The following is a 22744-nucleotide window of genomic DNA, read 5'->3' on the forward strand; positions in this document are numbered from 1 at the left end:
CAAGAAACCAAGAACCAAGAATTAAACTACAAACCTGCACGTCTTTCGAATGTGGAAGGAAACTGAAGAAAAACATACGCAGTCACAGCAAGAACGTACTAACTCCGTACAGACAGCACCCATAGTCAGGATCAAACCTGGGTCTCCTGCACTGTAAGTCAGCAACTATACCGCTGTGTCACCGTGCCACCCCAACATTGATAAAGTTGACAGTGCAGATCAATATTTGAAGTAAATTGGACAGGAGCCAATTTTCCAAATGGTTATCTGCAGTACAAGCTCATATGAAAAAGGCTCAGAATATCACATCCTCATGCCTGTCTTTCCTATAACATCTTATACCTTTATTCATTTTAAGTAAACTAATCTATATTGTTTTACTTTTAATATATAGTAAACACTTGTTATGACAGACCTCTTTATAATGTATTTCGGTTCGGTAACTCAACGGGCCAGGCAAGGAATACGTGACGTTCAGGTCTGAATCCTTCTTCGTTTAAGAAGATTCCCGACCCAAAATGTCACCTCTCTATGTTTTCCAGAGTTGCTGCTTGACATGTTGAGTTACTCCAAGATTTTGTGTCTATCTTTGATATAAACCAGCACCTGCAGTACCTTTTTATTGCACGTTGTCTACAGATCCTTGTGGCTTCATTTTATCAAGGCCTTGTAAAGGAGGCTAATTTGACAACAACAGTCATTTTTGATGGACTGTTTTGGTTTATTTTAAATGTTTAGGATGGTAGTTTGAACTCCAGGTTTGGACCCAAAAGACCGACACCTTTAGGCAAAAGTAAATACTAAATACCGAAGTTTAGTTTGACTTTGTACTTCTTAGTCTAAAATAATTATGCCCATGTTTATAGTGGGGTTGACACAGTTCTAATTAAATGCAATAAAAACAGAAAATGCTGGAAATACACATCAGATTAGGCAGTAAAATGTAGCAATGGGTATTAATTAATGTTTCAGGTTACTATTCATTCAATGGAAATGTTTAATTATAGTCAGAATCGACTGATCTATTGAAAAGTTGAATTACTAGGTAAAATGTCATTATCATGGTCATTTTGATAAAGTATATACTTTCAGGAGCAGCCTATATTTACATATCCCAATAAAAGAACACAAAGTGAGTAGGTCCACCACTGATTTTCCGGTACCCTTCGTTCCAGATCCTTGCCGGATTATCCGTTTTGCCGGACCAACGGAGGTCACATAATAATGATACAATACACCTCTGACCCACTAATTTTACCCCTTCCAAGCCCACTGCCCCCGGCGTCCAACGCAGGCCTCAGAGAGGAAACGAACGGTACTGGAGCGATCTGCCTAGGCCGCTGGCGGGACGATATATTAGGCCGAAAAGTCAGCTTGGACATCGGCAATAGATCCGCTGGCTCCGATCGAGCCACATAGCTAGAGCTGTGGCTGCAGGCAGCAAATTCGACCCAGGGATCGGCCGCAGAAGTCCTGGATTAAGTGGATGTGGGAGAATCCAGGACCAGAGGCTATAGCCTCAGAATAAAAGGATGTACCTTTGGAAAGGAGATGAGGAGGAATTTATTTAGTCTGAGGGTGGTGAATCTGTGAATATTTTTGAAGGTGGAGAAAGATAGATATTGATTTGTAATGGTGTCAGGGGCTGTGGGGAGAAGGCAGGAGAATGGGGTTGAGAGGGAAGGATAGATCAGCCATGTTTTCAAGAGAGAGTTAGATTTAGCTCTAAGGGCTAAGGGAATCAAGGGATGTGGGGAAAAAGCAGGAACAGGGTACTGATCAGGGTACTGGATGATCAGCCATGATCATATTGAATGGTGGTTCTGGCTCAAAGGGCCGAAATGGCCTACTCCTGCACCTACTTTCTATGTTTCAATGATTGAATGGTAGAGTTGATGGGCCAAATGGCCTAATTCTGCTCTGAGAACTTATGAACCTATGAAGTCCTAATGAGGTCAGGATTGGCTGCTTCACCTGGGCAGGACTTCAAGTGCCCTCTTGGAATTTTGTTGGAATTTTGTCTAGGTTAAAGGAAGCACTGGACCATATTTGCTGTAAAATCGATGGTGGGTCTGTAGTTAGAGCAAAGCAGAATAATGATGCACACACACAACATTATACACTAGAAGTTGCAGACCTTTGGGGCACTGGCGATAAATTCTGCAGGCTCACTGGCGCTGATATACATCAGATGGTTAAATAACCCATCTACAAACAAAAAATTCTACAGTAATGCAGGCCGTGGCTGCTGCAGTAAAAAATATCAGCCACGATTTTATGCTCAAGCAATTTGTCTGGAGTTAAAACCAATCTTTAACCACATGAAATGCAGCTGAACTAGGGGGTGAGGCATGGATATCCGTCAATTGCGACCACATCGATAAAGCACTGCTTTGAAACACAGGCCACGGGGGCAAGCAAAATAAAACAATCAATAAGATGTAACTCTCCAAATCTAGCTGTTCTTTACTGCGTCTGTTGTCAAAATGTTTCATTAGGCAGAGAAAAACGTACAAGTTGTAACACCATTTTTTTTTAACCGCAGAGTGTGATTTCTTTTAACATCAGACATTTTCTTTTACCTTGACCACCATTAGCTGGGATCCATTCTAATGTATTACTGTAGTTCTACAGTACGGAGGGCACAGAATCTCAGCGGGTCAGACAGCATCTCTGGATAATAGGAACAGTTGACATTTTGGGTCTTCAGACTAAGAGTCAGGGAACCGGGAAACACAAAATATAGACGGTGATATAGAGAGATATAGAACAAATGAATAGTATGCAAAATGTAACGATCAAGGAAAGAGGAGGATGACTGAACTTTGGTGCCTTCCGTCACTGTGGGAAACTTTGATTCTGCTGTGTGGGGATGTTTGTGTTAAAATCTTTTGTGTGTTGTGTTCTTATTTATTCGTATGGCTGTATGGTGATCCAAATTTCACTGTACCAGTTGGTGCATGTGACAATAAATGTCTCTTGAATCTTGAAAGGTGGAGCACACAATGGTCCATTGTTGGCTGTGGGCCACGTGATAATGAGTTATGCAGACAGTGAAACGCAACAGGTCGACAGCGAAAATAGTATGACTAGGGTGGGGGAGGGACGGAGAGAGAGGGGATGCAAAGTTAGAGAAATCAATATTGCAAAAAAGCAAAATATGAGGTGCTGTTCCTCCAATTTGCATTTGGCCTCACTGACAATGGAGGAGGCCAAGGACAGAATAGACAGTGTGGGAATGGGAAGGCGAGTTTATTTGGCAATCGGGAATACTGTTCATAAGTTCATGTGATAGGAGCAGAATTAGACCAATTGGCCCATCAAATCTACTCTGCCATTCAATCATGGCTGATCTATGTTCCTCTCTTAACCCCATTCTCCTGCCTTCTACCCATAGCCGCTGACACCCATACTAATCAATAATCTATCTATCTCTTACTTTAAAATATCCAATGACTTGGCCCCCGCAGCCTTCTGTGGCAACCAATTCCACAGATTCACCACCCTCTAACTAAAGAAATTCCTCCTCATCTTCTTCCAAAAGGAACATCTTTTTATTCTGAGGCTGTGCCCTCTGGTCCTAGACTCTCCCACTAGTGGAAACATCTTCTCCACATCCACTCTATCCAAGGCCGCAAGTCTTTCTGACGGTAATAGGATGATGAGCACCCACAGTTCACGAGAAGCCTTGGCCTTCAATTCCTCATGTGTTGACTAGACGTCACAATGGCACCGATGTCATGCCTAGTGCTGATGTGACAATCGCCTGGCCGGGTCGCCTTGTGATTGGGCAGTACATGTCGGGGTTGCTGGGGAAATGACAGAGGTTGGAGCACCATACATGCCCAGGTGTGTCCAGGTAACCCCTAAACTGATCATGGGCTCCCCCCGATCTCAGGAGTACTAGGTCCCTACATTTCCCTACATTGCATCCAGTCCAACGCTGAGCAGAGGATCTTCCTGAAATATTACAGATTCATCGAGTTTTCTTTTCTTAAATTAAGACGAGGGGCAGGAATCCGGGCACAATGTCGACGGAAACTCTTGTTTCAAATTCTGGACTTGACCTCCCGTACGTCTTGCCCACGTTCAGGGAGCGGGTCAACAAATACCGCTCAATGGTGGGAAAAATGCTGCAGAACATGAATGACTCTGAAAACTATAAGAAGATGGCGGATGCTGGTGAGCATTCTTGTGATGCTATGATGACCATTCCATCAGATTGATAGGAAGGCATATTCTGACAGTTTGCCTATCATCATTGCAAACACAATCGAACGGCGCGGTGGCGCAGCAGTAGAGTTGCTGCCTGACAACACAGGGTTCCATCCTGACTACAGATACTGTCTGTACAGAGTTAGCTGTGAGCGCGAGGGTTTTCTCCGGGTGCTCCAGTTTCCTCCCACACTCCATAGGATAAGGGGGAAATCTTTTAGGACCGAGATGAGAAAAACATTTTTCACACAGAGAGTGGTGAATCTGTGGAAATCTCTGCCACAGAAGGCAGTTGAGGCCAGTTCATTGGCTATATTTAAGAGGGAGTTAGATGTGGCCCTTGTAGCTAAAGGGATCAGGGGGTATGGAGAGAAGGCAGGTACAGGATACTGAGTTGGATGATCAGATATGATCATATTGAATGGCACTGCAGGCTTGAAGGGCCGAATGGCCTACTCCTGTACCTATTTTTTATGTTTCTATGTCTATGTTTCCAAAGAGGTGGAGGTTCGTAGGTTTATTGGCTTTGGTAAGATTGTAAATTGTCCCTAGTGTCCCTAGCGTGTATCAATTATCACCTTCTCCACCTCAGGTTCCAGCATCAGCAGCCTCTCGTGTTTCCACTCATCTCCCTTCAGTCTCTGTCTCTAATTCAACCCTCCCCTCATCCCACCTGCTCCATCTGACCACCGCCTGCTTCTCCCTATCACCTGCCTACCCCTTCCTCACCATCTCTCTTGCTCTCTTCTACCAGCCCTCTCTCAGTCCTAGTATGGTTCAATAGTTCCACGATTCTCTTTAATCATGTACTGAGGCACAGTGAAATTCTTATTTTTTGGTTTCCAATTCAGTAAATGATTACTATACAAAAACACAACCTCAAATTTAATACAAATGTAGAAATAGCCCACTGTGACCATATACAGAGGCCTGGGTCTTGGTGCCTTTTTCAAAGTCCTCTGTCTGTGTGCTCAGTCTCCTGGAGTGGTGCCCGATCCAGACGAGGTCCAGGCTGCTACAGGGCCTCCAGCCATCGCCTCTGTCTGGATCGTCTGGAGCTGAAATGTTGATTATACATATTGCCCGCACGGATGCTGCTGCACCTGCTGTTCCTGCTGTTTTCTGTATCACCATTCTTAATTCTTTCCTGCCAGCCTTCATTTTACCCCATCTTAGAAATTTGTTTTAGTGTTGAGACACAGCAAAGAAAAAAAGCCCTTTGGCCCACCTAGTCCATGCCAACCATCGATCACCCGTTCACCTTAGTTCCATGTTATCCCACTTTCTCGCCCATTCCCTGCAGACTTGGGGCAATTTACAGACCTGTAATTAACGTACAAACCCGCACGTCTTTTGGGTGTGGGAGGAAACTGGATCACCGTAAATAGGGAGAACGTGCAAACTCCACACAGACAGAACCTGAGGTCAGGATCAAACCTGGGTGTCTTTTGCTGTGAGATAGCAACTCTACCTGCGCCACTATGCTACCTTTGTTACGCTATTAACTGACCCTTTCTAATTAAATTTGAGCATAGAAGTTGGGAGGTCAGGTTGCAGTTATATAAATTGGTGAGGCCGCATTTAGAAACATAGAAACATAGAAACATGGAAAATAGGTGCAGGAGTAGGCCATTCGGCCCTTTGACCCTGCACCGCCATTCAATATGATCATGGCTGATCATCCAACTCAGTATCCTGAACCTGCCTTCTCTCCATACCCCCTGATCCCTTTAGCCACAAGGGCCACATCTAACTCCCTCTTAAATATAGCGAATGAACTGGCCTCAACTACCCTCTGTGGCAGAGAGTTCCACAGATTCACCACTCTCTGTGTGAAAAATGGTTTTCTCATCTTGGTCCTAAAAGATTTCCCCCTTATCCTTAAACTGTGACCCCTTGTTCTGAACTTCCCCAACATCGGGAACAATCTTCCTGCATCTAGCCTGTACAACCCCTTAAGAATTTTGTACGTTTCTATAAGATCCCCCCTCAATCTTCTAAATTCTAGAGAGTACAAGCCGAGTCTATTTTGCAGTATTGTGTTCAGTTCTGCGCACCATGTTATAGGAAAGAGACTGGAAAGGATGCAGAGAAGATTTACAAGGATGTTGCCAGGACTCAGGGGCCTGAGCTATAGGGAGAGGTTGAGCAGGCTAGGAGGACTTTGTTCCTTGAAGTGTAGGAGGATGGAAGGTGATCACATAGAGGTGTATAAAATTATAAGAGGAATAGATCGGGTAGACGAACGGAGCCTCTTGCCCAGAGTAGGGATTCGAGAACCAGAGGACGTGGTGTTAAGGTGAGGGGGGAAAGATTTTAATAGGAACCTGAGGGGGTAACTCTTTCACACAAAGGGTGATGGGTGTATTGAAAGAGCTGCTAGGGGAGATAGTTGAGGCAGGTACTATCGCAACGTTTAAGAAACATTTAGACAGGTTCATGAATTGGACAGGTTTAGAGGGATATGGCCCAAATGGCACTAGTGTAACGGGGGGCATGTTGGTCGGCGTGGGCAAGTTGGTCAAAAGGGTCTGTTTTCCATGCTGTATAACTCTAATACTCTAAAGTTAGTAAATTTGAAATCCTATTTTATTCCACAATTCCTTACTTGACTAGCTGAATATTTCTGATATTTTCTGTATTTATTTTGGATTTAAAATATTTTGCTTAGATATTTGCATTTTAAATGTATTTATTTTTACATATATATTGCAATGCATTTCTTACTTTTTTTATCCAGACCCTATGACATATGATGTGTTCTATGATACGGTTCAGGATCTCTTCATAGGTGAACTGAAAACTGAAAGCATAAAGACTGTTTTTAAGAAGATCAATAACAATCTGGATTCACATGTTGACTGGACTGAAGTAAGGTTTTATGACAATTTATTTTATAAGGAAGAATTTGTATACATTATTTTCATGCTATTATTTGTTCAATTGGATCATTACCTTTGACCTCAGAACGTCAACTTCAGCTGCTCCAATGAGGTTAATTAAATGTAAGACCATAAGACCTTAAGACATAGGAGCAGAATTAGGCCATTTGGCCCATTAGGTCTACTCCACCATTCGATAGATGGCTGATCTATCTTTCTCTCTCAACCCCATTCTTCTGGCTTCTTCCTGTAACCTTTGAAGCCCTTACTAATCAAGAATCTATCAAACTCCGCTTTAAAAATACCCTATGGCTTCCACAGCCATCTATGGCACTGAATTCCACAGGTTCACCCACCCTCTGGCTAAAAGTGCAGGCACTGATATTCAAATTCACGAAAGCCCGGCACAATAAAGATTTGAAGGGGTTTATTGTGACATGCATCATATAGGCACGTTAAAGATGGCGCCATATGACTCTATGCAGACTCTTCCGAGAGAAGGATTTACAACCTAAACATCTGATTTAAAGTGCTCAGGAATGATCTGAGCGACAGATGTACAAATCAAAGCGTAGAGGGACAGCAAGGTGGTAGTTGTTGTTTCACAGCGTGAGAGATCCGGGCTGCATAGAATCCTGACTACAGGTGCTGTCTGTGTGGAGTTTGTACCGCATGCGTTTTCTCTGGGTGCCCTGGTTTCCTCCCACATTTCAAAGACGTGCGGGTTTGCAGTTTAATTGCCTTCTGTAACGTGTCCCTAGTGTGTAGGATAGAACTAGTGCACACAGACAGCACCCAAGGTCAGGATCGAACTAGGCTCTCTGGTGCTGTGAGGGAGCAGCTCTACCAGCTGCGCCACTGTGCCGCCCAACTTGTTGTTATTATTCAGTGAATATCATGATTTTTTTTTAAATTTGCCCACAGTCTGAAATCTATTTTTACTTTTCTCTGAATTCATTATTATTTCTGGAATGTATTTACATTCTCAGCTATCTTAGATATAAGTGGGTGTCTCTTTGAAAAATGCTCTTAGATTCACTTGAATCACAGAGTGGATTCAATGGTGCTTTCATTGTCACATATTCTAAATGCTAATGCAGTGAAATACTTTTCCTTACAAACAGTCCAGTAGAGTATTACCATGCCCCTGATCCCCGATTAGTAAATGTTCAGAAATAGTCTACCGAGGCAGAATGCAAGAGACGCCATGTTTTGGTGCCAACTATTAAACTCTACACTCCAGTTCTTATGAGCAGTGACTGTTCCACCACTGCTCTGCAATTTAGCACCCACCATTTTTTATGATGTATTTTTTTCCCTTGCATTTAAAGAGGACTGAATTTAAGTCTGTGCCCCCTGTGGCAAATGTCTTCTGAATAAAGATTAAAAAATGGGAAAGTTTTATGCTCAATCTATTGCTACAATGTTCAAAGCAACCCCAGGCACAATGGCAGCCTGATTACCCATGAAGTCCTGGTCATGAACACATTCTGTGTGCTCTGCATCTGGTAAATGAATCTGGGTAAAACATCTCATTATATTTCCACCCATTTTCCAATGCTCTGCAATTTAGCACCCATCTCTCCACCGTGATTCTATGATTACAGTTTGCAGCCAGTGCAAAGATGTTCAGTTTAGTTTAGTTTATTGTCAGGTTTGAGATGAGGAGGGAGGAAAGATTTAATGGGAACCTGAGGGGCAACTTTTTTATACAAAGGGTGGTAGGTGTATGGAATGAGCTGCCGGATGGAGGAGGTAGTTGAGGCAGGTGCTATCACAACGTTTAAAAGTATTTAGACAGGTACATGCATAAGATAGGTTCAGAGGGATATGGGCCAAAAGTTGGCAGGTGGGACTAGTTTAGATTGGTCATGTTGGTTGGTGTGGGCATGTTGGGCCGAAGGACCTGTTTCCGCACTGTATGATTCTATGACTCTACTGTATGTGCACCAAGTTACAGTGAAAAGCATTTTTGCTGCGTGCTATCCAGTCTGCGGGGAGACTATATATGGTTACAATCGAGATGTCCACAGTTTATCCACAGGATAAAGGGAACATTGCATAATGCAAGATAAAGTACAGTAGTCCAATTAAAGATAGTCAAATGGTCTCCAATGAGGTAGATGGTTGCTCAGAACTGTTGTCTAGTTGTTGATAGGGTGGTTCGGTTGCCTGGTGCAGAACAGTAACAGAAGACAGAATCGAACAATGCAGAGAAAGCTTTTTGAGTTTTCTTATGATTGAATGGAATTAGAATTGAGAAGATTTGCCATTTAGGGTGGCACAGTGGCGCAGTTGATAGACTTGAGAAAGTCGGCTAACATATGATTAGTGTGAATGGGTCAACATGGACTCACTGGGCTGAAGGGTCTGTTTCCATGCTGTATCTTTCAATTCAATTCAATTTTTGTTGACAAGAAGGACATTTTATGGTCATTTAACATATCTTAACAATAATGATATTTGTAACAGAAGGTTTAATTACAATAGTTTTTTGCAGCTTTTTGGCTATTTTCCATCACTTGGGCAGGATATCATGAGAGAAGCACCAATATTTATGCTCTCCAGGCGACAGTGTATTGAACAGAGAGAAGGTAATACAAATAGTTTTGTAAAATTATTAGTAATTTAGCAATTAATTATTTAGAGTACAAAATCACTTGGACTTTGCTGTCAACAAACAATTAGGTATCCAAGTACCTTGCTGTTCTAATGATGAGATATAGACAAGAGACAATAGGTTCAATTCGACCCTTCGAGCCAGCACTGCCATTCACTGCGATCATGGCTGATCATCCACAATCATTACCCCTTTCCTGTCTTCTCCCCATATCCCTTGACTCTGCTATCTTTAAGAGCTCTATCCAAATCTCTCTTGAAAGCATCCAGGGAATTGGCCTGAGGCAGAGAATTCCACAGATTCACAACTCTCTGGGTGAAAATGTTTTTCCTCGTCTCCGTTCTAAATTGCTAACCACTTATTCTTAAACTGTGGCCCCTGGTTCTGGACTCCCCCAATATCGGGAACATGTTTCCTGCCTCTAGCGTGTCCAATCCGTTAATAATCTTATATTTTTCAATAGATCCCCTCTCATCCTAAATTCCAGCTTGTATGCTCTGGCGATTAGAAGGATGAGAGGGTTTCTTATTGAAATATATAAGATTGTTAAGGGTTTGAACATACTGGAGGCAGAAAACATGTTCCCGATGTTGGGGGAGTCCAGAACCAGGGGCCACAGTTTAAGGATAAGGGGTAAGCCATTTAGAACAGAGACGAGGAAACACTTTACTCATAGTTGTGAGTGTGGAATTCTCTGCCTCAGAGGGCGGTGAAGGCCGTTTCTCTGGATACTTTCAAGAGAGAGCTAGATAGGGCTCTTAAAGATAGCGGGGTGAGGGGATATAGGGAGAAGGTAGGAATGGGGTACTGATTGGGGATGATCAGCCATGATCGCATTGAATGGGCGGTGCTGGCTCCATTGAAAGGACCGAATGGCCTACTCCTGAAACCTATAGTCTATTGTCTATTGTCTATTAATCATTCATCTAAATCATTAATGTACAGTATATTGTAAATAGCTGTCGTCCCAGCACCGAGCCCTGCGGTACCCCACTAGTCACGGCCTGCCAATCTGAAAGGGACCCATTAATCCCCAGTCTTTGTTTCCTGTCTGCCAACCAATTTTCTATCCATAATCAGTACCCTAACCCTAATACCATGTGAAATAGGAGTAGTGTTATAATGTTTAATATAATGTCAAATAATCAAATTGGAGTAATACAGAGTGGAAGCAGGCCCTTCAGCCCAACTTGCCCGCACCGACTAACATGTCCCATCTACACTAATCCCACCTTCCCGCGTAAATCTATCTTATCCATGTACCTGTCTTAAATATTTTTTAAATGGTGTGGTAATAGCTGCCTCAACTACCTCCTCCAACAACCCTTGGGGTAAAAAAAGTTACCCCTCAGGTTCCTATCTTATCCCCCCTCACCTTAAACCTATGTCCTCTGGTTCTTGATTCCTCTACTCTGTGAAAAATACCCTGTGCATTTACCAGGTCTATTCCTCTCGTGATCTTACACCTCTATAAGATCACCCCTGGCTAATAATGGAGAGAGAGGACTGCTTGTCTTTTAATAGAGGCCCGATTCTTCTCTCTCCAACAAAGTTGAAGAACACACTATATGATAAAAAAATCCGATTATTCACAGCACTTTACGAATCTGGAGACAAGTAAAATCAACTTTTAAACCAAGAAATTAATTTTCTTTCACCAATAGTTAATAATCCTTCGTTTAAGCCATCTATTATAGATAAAACGTTTACTTATTGGGAATGAATAAGAATTAAAAAAACTTGGAGTTCTCTACGAGATGGGAAATCTCCTGTCATTTCAGAAATTACAGTCGAAATACAATCTGAAAGGTAATCAATATTTTTGATATCTTCAAATTTAAGATTATTTGAAAATATATACCCATGACTATCAAACTTTGCTGCCAGATATATTAGACAAAGGTATGAATAGAGTCAAACAATTTAACAAACAATTTGTGTATTGTATTGTATTGTATTGTATATCTTTATTGTCTTTTCCTGAGTATTCGCATACCCAGAGGAAACAAAAAAACGTTGCTCAACCAGTGTCCATTCAGTGTGCATGAAAAATAAATAGAAATAAAAAAAATACATGTATCATGAACAAATTTAACACTCTACTAAACATTCAACAGGCGTTCCGAACGGCAGCGGCACAACAGTGGCTCTGCTGCAGTGTGGGGGTTTGTGCGCGATACTTGGCAGGGGGCAAAGTCCATTTAGCAGTCTTATAGCCTGTGGGAAGAAGCTGAGGAGCATCCTGCTGGTTTTGCAGCTAATGCTCCTGTACCTCTTCCCAGATGGCAGGATGGAGAAAATGTCATGCGATGGGTGGTAAGGGTCTTTGATGATGGAGATGGCTCTGCTGATACATCTCTTACTGTATATGTCCAGCAGGAAGGGGAGTGGAGCACCAATAATCCTGCTGGCGGTCTTCACTATCCTGTCTAGTTGGTGCCGTTCGTATGCCTTGCAGCTCCCGAACCAGGAAGTGATGCCGTAGGTCAATGTGCTCTCGACAGTCCCCCTATAAAAAGTCCGTAGGTGTGTAGTGTAGTGTACCTACGATTTCCCAGCATCTGCAGTTCCTTCTTAAACAATTTAACATCATACTTGTATAATACCCTTCTAAATATAGAAATTCCACCGTCAGACGCAATTAGAAGAGACTGGGAAGAGGAATTAGGCCTAAACATTTCCAGACAGATGGGAAACAAATCTTTTATATATACATAATTGTTCGATTAATGTTAGACACATTTTAATCTAATTTAAAACACTGCACAGACTCTACTACTTAAAGACTGAAATGAATAAGATTTTTTTCAAATGTATCTCCTATTTGTGACAAATGTCTCCTTCAAGAAGCAACTATAACACATTCCTTTGCCTCTTGCATAAAACTACATAACTTTTGGAAAGGAATTTTTGAAATTTTCTCAAAAACATTAAAAACAAAACTGGACCCCCATACGGAACTGATTATTTTTGGAACATTAGAAGCCTGCCCTGAGCTATCAATATTTTAAAGACGTTTCCTTAACTATGGCCTGATAACGGCGAAAAAACGAATACTTAAATTTTGGAAAAATACATCTGCCCCTACTCTTAAAATGTGGATTACAAACATGTCTGAGATGCTACATCTTGAATATATGAGACTTGTCTTAGCAGGAAAACCAGAGCAATTTTTGAAGACATGGATTCCATTCATTGATTCATTACAAGGATAGTATGGTGCAACACAACTTCGGAATTAAACCGATTCATGGGTTGGGTGATGGGTGGGGAGAGAAATGGAGCAGGTATATCATCACTTTTTGTTTTTCTTTCTGTTTTTGTCTTTTTATTTTGTTACGTTTTTTCTCATTTTTTTTACTTACTCACTCTTCGACCACACTCATTTGGTAGTTTAGGGGTTCTATTCTTACACATTCACATTCACTTTCTCTTTCATTTTCTCTCTTTCTTGCTTTTTCTCTCTTTTTCTATTTCATCTTAGTTTAAAATTAAAATTGAAACTGTACAATAAATGTATTATGTCATATGCTGTGGTTTATACTTTTGTACACTGATTGTAATTTTTTTTTAAATAAAAAAAAAATCACCCCTCATCCTCATGCACTCCAATGAAGAGAGCCCAAGCCTGCTCAACCACTACCTATCGCTCTGGCCCTCGAGTCCTGGCAACATCCTCGTAAATCTTCACTGCAAGCATTTTCCAAGGTTTTCAAGCCTGTGGTTCACACACATCCCTGAAGCATGTGACACACGTACCGGCGACAACAGTCCTTGTGCAATGCCTATTTGAAAGCTACGCTGCAAAATTGATCTGTGGTTAGGCAATTGTCCCCACGTAAAGCAGATGTTAAAACAGGGGCAGCTGTGCAATTTGGAGGGATCATCAATAATTTGCATCTTTTTGGCTTTGCTGCAGGAAAATGCTTTGCGTTCACAGGAGGCAAAGAATCCTTTAATCCTGGTAAATGCTGCGTAAATCTGCGTAAATGCTGATCCCAGTGTTTCCTGAGAGTGTTCCTGGAGAGCAGTGGTTCGTGAGTGTTCCTGGCAAGTGGGGCCAAGCCCTCCAGTGGGCCATGTGGACCTGGGTCACTTTTTTATACCAAGGGTGGTGGGTGTATGGAACGAGTCGCCAGAGGAGGAATTTGAGGCAGGTACTATCGCAAAGTTTAAGAAACATTTAGACAGATACATGAATGGAACATTTTAGAGAGATATGGGCCAAATGGCAGGCAGTGGGACGTGTAGATGGAACATGTTGGTCAATGTGGGCAAGTTGAGCTGAAGGGCATATTTCTTACTATTCCTTCATTGTTACTGAGTAAAAACCTGGAACTCCTTCCCAAAAAGGCATTGCAGGTAAAACCACACCTTAAGGACTGTAGCAATTCAAGAAAGCGGTTCACCACCTCCTATGGTTTTTTTGTTTTAGAGATAGTGTATAAACAGGCTCTTCTGCCCACCTAGTCCGTGCGGGACAGCAATCATCTTGCAATGGTTTTATCCTACACACTGGGGACAATTTATAGAAGCCAATTGACCTACAAACGCACACATCTTTGGAATGTGCAGAAGGCCTGGAGAAAACCTACATGGTCACAGGGAGAATGTTGAAACTCCGTGGAGACAGCATCCGTAATCAGGATCGGACATGGGTCTCTGACACAGCACTGAAAGCCAGCAACTCCAACAGCTGTGCCACTGTGCTGCCACCTAGGGAAATTAGCAATGGGCAATTAAACAACTTGTTCAGCCTGTAAAGCCATTATCCCGAATGTATAATTAAAAGAATTGTTGCTTTAGTAGCAGGAACAGAAACGGAGCAGGAGAGGGGCCAAGTTCTGACTTGAAAAGGAAGAGGAGGAATATGAAAAAAACAACGTGGATATGAAAGTATAACTTTTAGTTTAGTTTAGTTTCTTTATTTGATATCCGGCCCAAAATGATGGTGTTGTCTTCGAATTTGAACATTGAAATAGATTTGTGCATGACTGCACAGTACAAGGAGTAAAGAAAGGGGCTGAGAATGCATCCTTGCAGAGCACCAGTGTTGAGGATCTATAGTTGGCCATTGACTTGGTAGCAATCAATTGAAGCTGCCCACAATCCCAATCTGATAGGGGTTTAATGCAAAGAGTGATAGATGGTCTCATATGAGATCAATACTGATTTCTTTTCACTGAGCTGAGCAATGGCAATGGCAGTGAATAGAACATTTTCAATTTCAGACATACATCCGTGAATGCTTCTTCCCTTCTTGAGATCTATGTTAGGAGTAAGCAGGAGAAATTCCTTTACTCATAAAGTTATAAATGTTTGGAAATTCAAAACTCCCGATGACTGTGGATGTAGAGTCCTTTTGCATATTTAAAGCTGGCATCAGTAAACAATTGGATGCACAAGGAATTTTAGGTTTGAATTTGGATGAAAGATTATAATCTGCGTTGTGGTAGAGTTGCTGCCTTACATCACCAGAGACAGAGTTTCGACCCTGACTACGGGTGCTGTCTGTAGGGAGTTTGCATGTTCTCCCTGTGACCATGTGGGTTTCCTCCAGGTGCTCCGATTTCCTCTCACATCCCAAAGACATGCAGGTTTTAGGTTTAATTGTCTTCAGTAAATTGACCCTGTTGTGTAGGACAGAACTGGTGTATGGGATGATCGCTGGTCGGCACGGACTCAGTGGGCCAAAGGGCCTATTTCCACACTCTATCACTAAATTAAACTAAACTGAACCAAACTATAATCATTCACAATATTAAATGAACCAAGCTCAATAGGTTGCGTGGTTTATATAATCTCATAAATGTAATAGTTTGTGGTTTGTAGAGGCTGAACAGTGAGCTGCTCGCTCAGCACTCTGTTTTCCTGCAACATCCCCTTGGAATTAATAGTGGAAAGACAAAATGCCAGAGTACTTTCATGCAAAAAAAAAATCCTCTATAACCTACTCCTTTAATGGCTGAGCAAGGCTGAAATTGGATTGAGAATTCATTCCTGGACTCCCATGATACCAAAGAGGCCAGGAGCTTACATTTTTGATGGAAGCAAACTGAGATTTGCTGGCCATAGTTTATCACTGCATATTAAAAACACTTGCATCCAGACCTCTTACCGTTTTCCTGGGCTTGGTAATTTCAACAGCATTGCAGCGACAGCTAATAATCTAGGTTGCATTACAATATCTTGCATTCCATGTAGAGTCATATAGACATACAGCACAGAAACAGGCCCCTTGGCCCAACTTGCCCATGCCGGCCAACATGTCCCATCACCATTAGTCCCACCTGCCTGCATTTGCCTCATATCCCTCCGAACCTATCCCATCCATGAACCTGTCTAAAAGTTTGTTTAAATGCTGTGATAGGACCTGCCTCAACTACCCCCTCCAGCAGCTCATTCTATACACCCACCACCCTTTGTGTAAAAAAAGTTAACCCTCAGGTTCCTATTAAACCCACCCCCCCCCCCCCCCCCCCCCCCCCCCCCCCCCTCACTGTAGACTTCATTAAATTATAGTTTTATTATAGTTGGTTTTGAAATTGTCAATTAGACTTTGTTATAGGATTGGTGACAAATAAATGGTGCAATGGTACATATACCAATTGCAGGTAAAATGGGAAAATTATGGATTTTTGTGAATAATGTCTTTACTGGAACCATTGAATTTTGTCTTAACAGAAGAAAGAAGACATCATGATCATCTTCAGTGCATAATTAGTGTGCCACAGGTTGATCAAGTGATAGCAGCCACTCATAAAGGAGCAGTTTTAGTTTATAACAGTCGAGTAAGTTTGAGAGCTACATTCGTCTCCGTCATAATCTTAGTCATAGAGTCATACAGTGTGGAAACAGGTCCTTCAGCCCAACTTGCCTCCACCAACCCACAAGCCCTATCTACTCTAGTCCCACTTGCCCGCATTTGTCCAATATTCCCCTCTAAACTTGTCCTATCCATGTATCTGTCTAATTGCTTCTTAAATGTTGTGATAGTCCCTGCCTCAACTACCTCCTCCAGCAGCTCGTCCCATACATCCATATGGTGTTGAAAAGTTACCCAGCAGATTCCTAGAAATTCTTTCCCCCTTCACCTTAAACAATGCCTTCTGGCTTTCTATTCCCCTACTCTGGGCAAGAGACTCTGTGCATCTACCCGATCTATTCCTCTCATGATTTTGTACACCGCTATAATATCACCCCTCACCCTCCTGCACTCCAGGGAATAGAGTCCCAGCCTGCTCAACCTTGCCCTACAGCTTAGGCCCTCGAGTCCTGGAAACATCCTTGTAAATCTTCTCTTCATCCTTTCCAACTTGGCAGCATCATTCCTATAACATGGTGCCCAGGATTGAACAACAAAATACTCGAAATGTGGTCTCACCAACGTCTTATATAACTGCAACATGACTTTCCACCTCTATACTCTTCATAGTTTCAAAAAGAATTGAGTATGTGAGGTGGTCCTCCATTTCAATATTACAGTAAATGTACCAAAGATAGACACAAAGTGTTTGAGTAACTCAGTGGGTCAGGTAGCATCTCTGGAGAAAACGAATAGGGATGATTCAGGTCTGAACCCTTCTGCAGACTGTAGTCACTGAGTTACTTCAGAATTTTGTATCTATCTTTGGTGTAAAACAGCATCTAAGTGTAAATGTAGAGTAAATGTTCAAAGGACATCGAACAGTGACCTTTAACTTTATTTATGATATATATTTTTGGAACTTTACGGTTATAGGTAAGGCCAACATATATTGTTCATCCATAAAATTACAGATGGACAACAAATGCTGGTCTCAGTAGTCGGAGGTGCAAAGGAGCTTGGGAGTGACGGTACAGGATTCCTGAAAGGTTCATTTGCAAGTTGAATCGGTAGTAAGGAAGGAAGAATTGATGGCTTTCTTTCTCTTTTGCAATTTCTGTAGATCCGAAGGTGTGCACAACTTTGATGTTCATTAATTCTTTCCCTACATGCTGGGTACAATAAAGTTGCATCTCTTGCCTTGTTTATTCTGAGGTGTCCCTGAATGTACCTGCCACGGCCTGGACTGTGCTGCTGTGTTGCCCCACTCCTGGGTTAGCGTGGCCGTTGCTGCTCCGTGTTTTTTGCTCTGCGCGCCTCATCTGCCGTGTTGGTGTGAACCCCCCCAGGCCCTTGGCTCTTTCCGCCTCTTTCCCCCTCCCTCTCCTACCCTTTTCCTGGTCCCCGTATGGTTCCTTCCTGTGCCCTGTTCCGTCCTTGTTCCTTCCTCGTCTGTGTTCCCCCATTTCCTTTGGCACCCTCCTTACCCCTTCATCCCTTTCTGGTGTTCTCCTTCCAGCTCCTCCGTCTCGCCGTCCTCGCTGCTCCTTCTCCCCCCTCCCGTCCGTTCTCTGGCTACTCAATTAGGCCAGACCGTCTGGAGCTGACCCCAGCGCGGGGTCGGTCATGATTTCGAGTCTGGCGCCAGATGACAGCATATTACAACCGACCCCCCCCCGCCAGCGATATCACGACCCTCGCGGTGCGAGAGGAGCCGTACGACGAGAGTACCAGGGCGGAAGGGGGGGCGAAAGGTAGGAGTTGGCGCAGCAGGGCCGCGTCAGGCCTGCGTCTTATCTCGGCTAAGCACGCCGGCGGGAGATTCCGAGTCTGACCTTTCCGGCATCCCGCCCGTCAGGTTTGGTGGTGGGCGGGCCCACACATCGCCCGGGGCCCACCCCACCCGCGGTCCCCCTCGCCACCGCGCCTCTCGGTCAGACTACTGGGTCCTGGCCTTTCAGCCGCACCTTCGTGTGCCTCCCCCCCCCCCCCCACCCCTGTCCTACCTTGCCTCCCCCGCCTATCTTTGGCCATGAGTGAGCTGGGGCGAGCACAGCAAGACTACTCCTCCCTCCGCGCGGGGGTTTTCCACGTTTTTCTGCCCTCCCGGCGCTTCCTCATGCCTGCCCCCTGGTTTTCTATTGAAAGGCATGTCTCAACTCCGGCCAGCGCCGGCTACTGCCGCCCACACCAGACACTAGTGTGCCCCCTTGACAGCCACGCACTGGTGAACCGTCCTCCATGTTGCCCGCTCGCACTGACCCCTTTTTGCCGCCGCTTCCCCTTTGTAGCTTTCGCCGTTTGTCGTGCACCGCCAGCCCCTGAATTGTGTCCCTCATTCCTCTGCTCTTGTTTCCCTTTCCCCCGCCCTCTTTTCTTCCCTCTTTTGGGGCACATCTTTGTCCCCCCCACTCTCGCTTGTTGGGACCCCGGCCTGCGTGGGCATCTGCCTGCACAACCACAAACACCACGACGTCGCGACACGACCCGTGCGGTAGGCAGCTCCGACGCGGCCTGTTCGGTGCGTTGGGGTCGTAACAGCACACACTTGGTCCTCTCTCCGTGTCGTGTCTTGCACCTCTTTCACGGACTTGGGACCTACATTTTGCCCCGTTCGTGCTAGATGGGTGGGCACCCCCCTTTACCTCAGCCACAACACCACGACACAACATGATCCCGTTGCTTTTTCCTTGCCTTCTTTGCAGTGCGCTTCCCAAACCCCAAATCCCCGCATTGGGGTGCGTTCTTTTCACCCACTCCAGTGACGTTCCCTCTTGAGACTGCGGTCCAAGCCCGTGGCGCACCACACGCCGTTGCGTTGTTGCCTACGCAGGGAGGGTTTGCCTCGCTATGGGTCAGTCCTAGCCCATCGCCCTCGGGTGCCGGCGTTGGCTTCGGCCTTGAGCCTTTTCTTGTGTCCCATGAGACTGTCGTCTATCCACTCCGTGTGCCTTTATCCGGCACGCATCATCCTGCTCGACGTTCCACTTTCTATACCTCTACACACCCCCCGTCGATTGGTCCGTCTCGCGGGCCCTTATAACTTCAACCTCTTGGGGTGCCCAATTTTTTCCGTCTTAACTGCCTCTCATTTCGCCGGGCCTGGGGCTGTTGGACAGACCACAGGGATCCCCTCTGCTTCGTTGTCTTTTCTTTTCTTGTTTTATCGCTCTCTTTCTTAAACTGTGACTTAAGTCGTCTATCTTTTCTCTATGACGTGCCATGGGTCTTGTTGCATCCGTGCCTGCTTAACCACACCGCGGTCGTTCACTTCTGAGAAAGGTACCCTCTCAGCATAGGCACTCCCGCCCTTATACTGAGGCTTTTGTTGAACTGCGGCATTAATTAGGTTTTCTGTGCCGCTCTGGTCCGCCTCCTTAGGGCGGTGTCACGCGCAGCAGGATGTGCTTTCTCACCCCCTGCGAACCACACGCGCCAAAGATTTTGGACGTGAGCTACACATTTCTTACACGCACATAGCAATGTAGGTTGCTAACCGAACACTTAGTCGGACAGCTTGTGGCTTAGAGAGACTACACACTTCTCCCCTCAAATCACACACACGGCGTTGCTGCCCCCGAGCTTGTGGCTCTGCCGCTGCCTTTCCGGGCGTTCCGGGCTTTTGTGCCGGAGTTTGGGTTGTCCCCCCGGGAGCACACTCCTGCGTGCGTTTCTCCCGCTCCCGGTGCGGTTTGTGGGCATTGGCCTGGTCCCAGACAAGACTGCTGTGGGTGCCGGGGTTTCCGCATGTCTTCTACCCCCCCCCCTCGTTGACCGACACCATGCACTGAAACTGGCCCGTTGCCCACCACACATTGGTCCCCCTCGCTTGGTGGGTGTAGACGTGACCAGCAGCACCTCTTCCGCGCATCTCCCAGGGAGTGAGATATCGGCTTAGCGTCCATGCTTTGAGCACACCGAACGTTGGGTTCTGGGCCCCCCCGGTGGTACCCCCCCACACCCCATCTGTGCTGGGGAGCGGGGCCCTGCCCTCGGGGCCTGTGCCCCTTCCCCCCCCGATTTTGGCCACTCACGCCCCCCGTCTCTTCTCCTGTGTGCGGCGCAATCCTGCTGTCGGCCTGCCGCACCCCCCGCGCTCGTCGTCTAGCGCTTGCGTAGGCGAGGCCTACCCCTCCTTCCCCTCCGTTCTGCTAGCCGTCCTCCCCCTGCTCGGGCGAGAGCCCAACACACACGCGTGCGCCAGGCCTGTGTTTAACCCCGTGAGTGTGATAAGTGACAGGACTGGTTGCCGGGGTGCTGGGGCACGGCTGCTACTCGGTGTACGGGCTTGTAGGCTTGCCTATGCAGCGCCGCACACGCGGGATAGGCTCCGTGACGACGGGATTGTTGACCCGGATCTGTGATGTACAACAGCCGAGAGCAGACTACTCCTGTCTCGGGGCCTCCTCCTAAATGGCATGGCGCAGTGGTTATTCCTCCCGGGCTGCTGTGGCGTTTTCTTTGACGCTTAGCCTCTTCCGTACGTGCCCCGCCGTTCCAGTTGTTGTTGCACCCAACCACGCTCACCGCCCCAGACGTGTCCCCGGTCCTTTGTGTAACCACGCCTGCCCTTTCCGACCCCTCTTCCCCGCACATTTTCCCGACGCCAGGCCCCCACACGCCACACGGAATGACAGCGCATACCGACCTCCTGGGGTCGTGCCTTGCCTGCCTTGTGCCCGCCCTCGACTACACTACCGCCCACACACCACACGACTTCTCCCCCTCCCCCTTTCCAACCGTTTCCACCCCCCTGGTTCCTGTGGGGGCGCAGCCCCGTCACACGCCCCTCCTGTTCCCTCCTAGCTCGGCCTATGTGGCCTCGCCCCAGTCGTGTTTCGCTCTCTGCCGGGCGATGGCTCCCCAACTCCCGGGAGCACGCCCTCGTTGACACACACTCCTATCGCGGCTGGCCCTGTTTGCGTGGTCGCACGCCTGCCTGTGGTTGGGCTACACGACCATGGGCCGATTACACAGGTGCCGGTGTTTTACCTCAGGCGGGGCCCTGGAGTCCCCGCCCGTTGGCTGCACGGCGTTTGGGTCGGTGCGCCACACCTGCCCGGCGACCCGGTTAAGGCTGCGCTCCGTGCTGTGGCCGCCGTGCCGCCGACCAGCTGTGTGGCCGGTCACGCCCGGGACACTCCCCGCCCACGTGTAGAACACCGAGCGAGGGGAGCCGCCGCACAGAATGAGGGGCTCTGCCAGGGCGGGACCCCACGGACTAATGTTCCTTCTCAACCCTCCAGCTAGCCGCCCCCCTCACACACCTTTTCCATAACACACACTTTCCAACCGGGAACACAGATAACCAGATGAAGACCAGCGGGCGCCCACTCACAGACACGGCCCGCAACTCACCACCCTAAGTCTCAGACCCACAGCTCAACTGCCCTTTGCCCACACTACCACACAGCATCCAGTGTGGACCCGGCTTTGTGCCAACATGCTGACCCCAGCGTTCCGTCCTGTCTGCCGCTTGGGCTTCTCCCGTATATACCGTGCCGCCTGTTTTCCCTGTCTGTGTGTCTTTGGTACACACACACACACACACAGCCTCCCTTCATCTTCGTTCTCAACCGTATACCCCTCTATCTCTCTCTCCATCCCACTCTTTCGCGAGACTTCTCATCGCTCTCTCGTATCTTCGTCTCTCTCCACCTTCTGCCTCTTCCTCTCTCTTCTCTCTTCTTCTAAACGTTCATGACCTCGCTCTCCTCTAGCGTTCTCACGCTCGACCCTTCTCTATCTCTCTTTCTGCTTTATACTGCAGTGGCCCGTTTGATAACGACCTCTAAGTACTACCCGACATTCTTATTAGTCGCACACACACAGCTCTCGTACGCCAGGGAAATATTTTGCGGGACCTGGGTTCCAAGACGCACTACAGCGGTCTGTAGGAAACTTAACACAATGTCATATTTGCCACGGCGGGCAGTAATTGCCCAGGATTAGGCACGAGATCCCGCCATTCGATGCCCATTTTCCCCCACCTGGTTGCCAGTGGCACTCATGTTGCTTTTCTTTCCCTCTTAACCATATTCGCCTGCCCTTCGGTCCCCATAAACCCATGACACCCGCATTAATCAACAAGCTAGCTATCTCTGCCAGCGGTATAAATCTCTACTGAATTGTGGCGATTCCCACCGCGTCTGTGGTTGCAACGAATCCCACGTCCTTCACCAACCTCTTAAAGATATTCCTCCTCGGACAGTCCCTTATATG

At 46.0% G+C, this 22744-nt stretch overlaps 1 protein-coding gene across 1 annotated transcript; it reads left to right on the forward strand.

Annotated features, from left to right (window-relative positions):
* Positions 1-1425: 1425 nt before the first annotated feature.
* Positions 1426-17365, forward strand: LOC129699615 (WD repeat-containing protein 64-like). Its single transcript, XM_055639573.1, has 4 exons — positions 1426-4182; positions 6956-7086; positions 9598-9691; positions 16402-17365. The coding sequence occupies exons 1-4, from the start codon at positions 4029-4031 to the stop codon at positions 16767-16769; spliced, it is 747 nt and encodes a 248-aa protein (XP_055495548.1). The 5' UTR covers positions 1426-4028; the 3' UTR covers positions 16770-17365.
* Positions 17366-22744: the final 5379 nt, after the last annotated feature.

Source organism: Leucoraja erinacea, chromosome 8, assembly GCF_028641065.1.
Source record: "Leucoraja erinacea ecotype New England chromosome 8, Leri_hhj_1, whole genome shotgun sequence".
NCBI classification, from domain to species: domain Eukaryota; kingdom Metazoa; phylum Chordata; class Chondrichthyes; order Rajiformes; family Rajidae; genus Leucoraja; species Leucoraja erinaceus.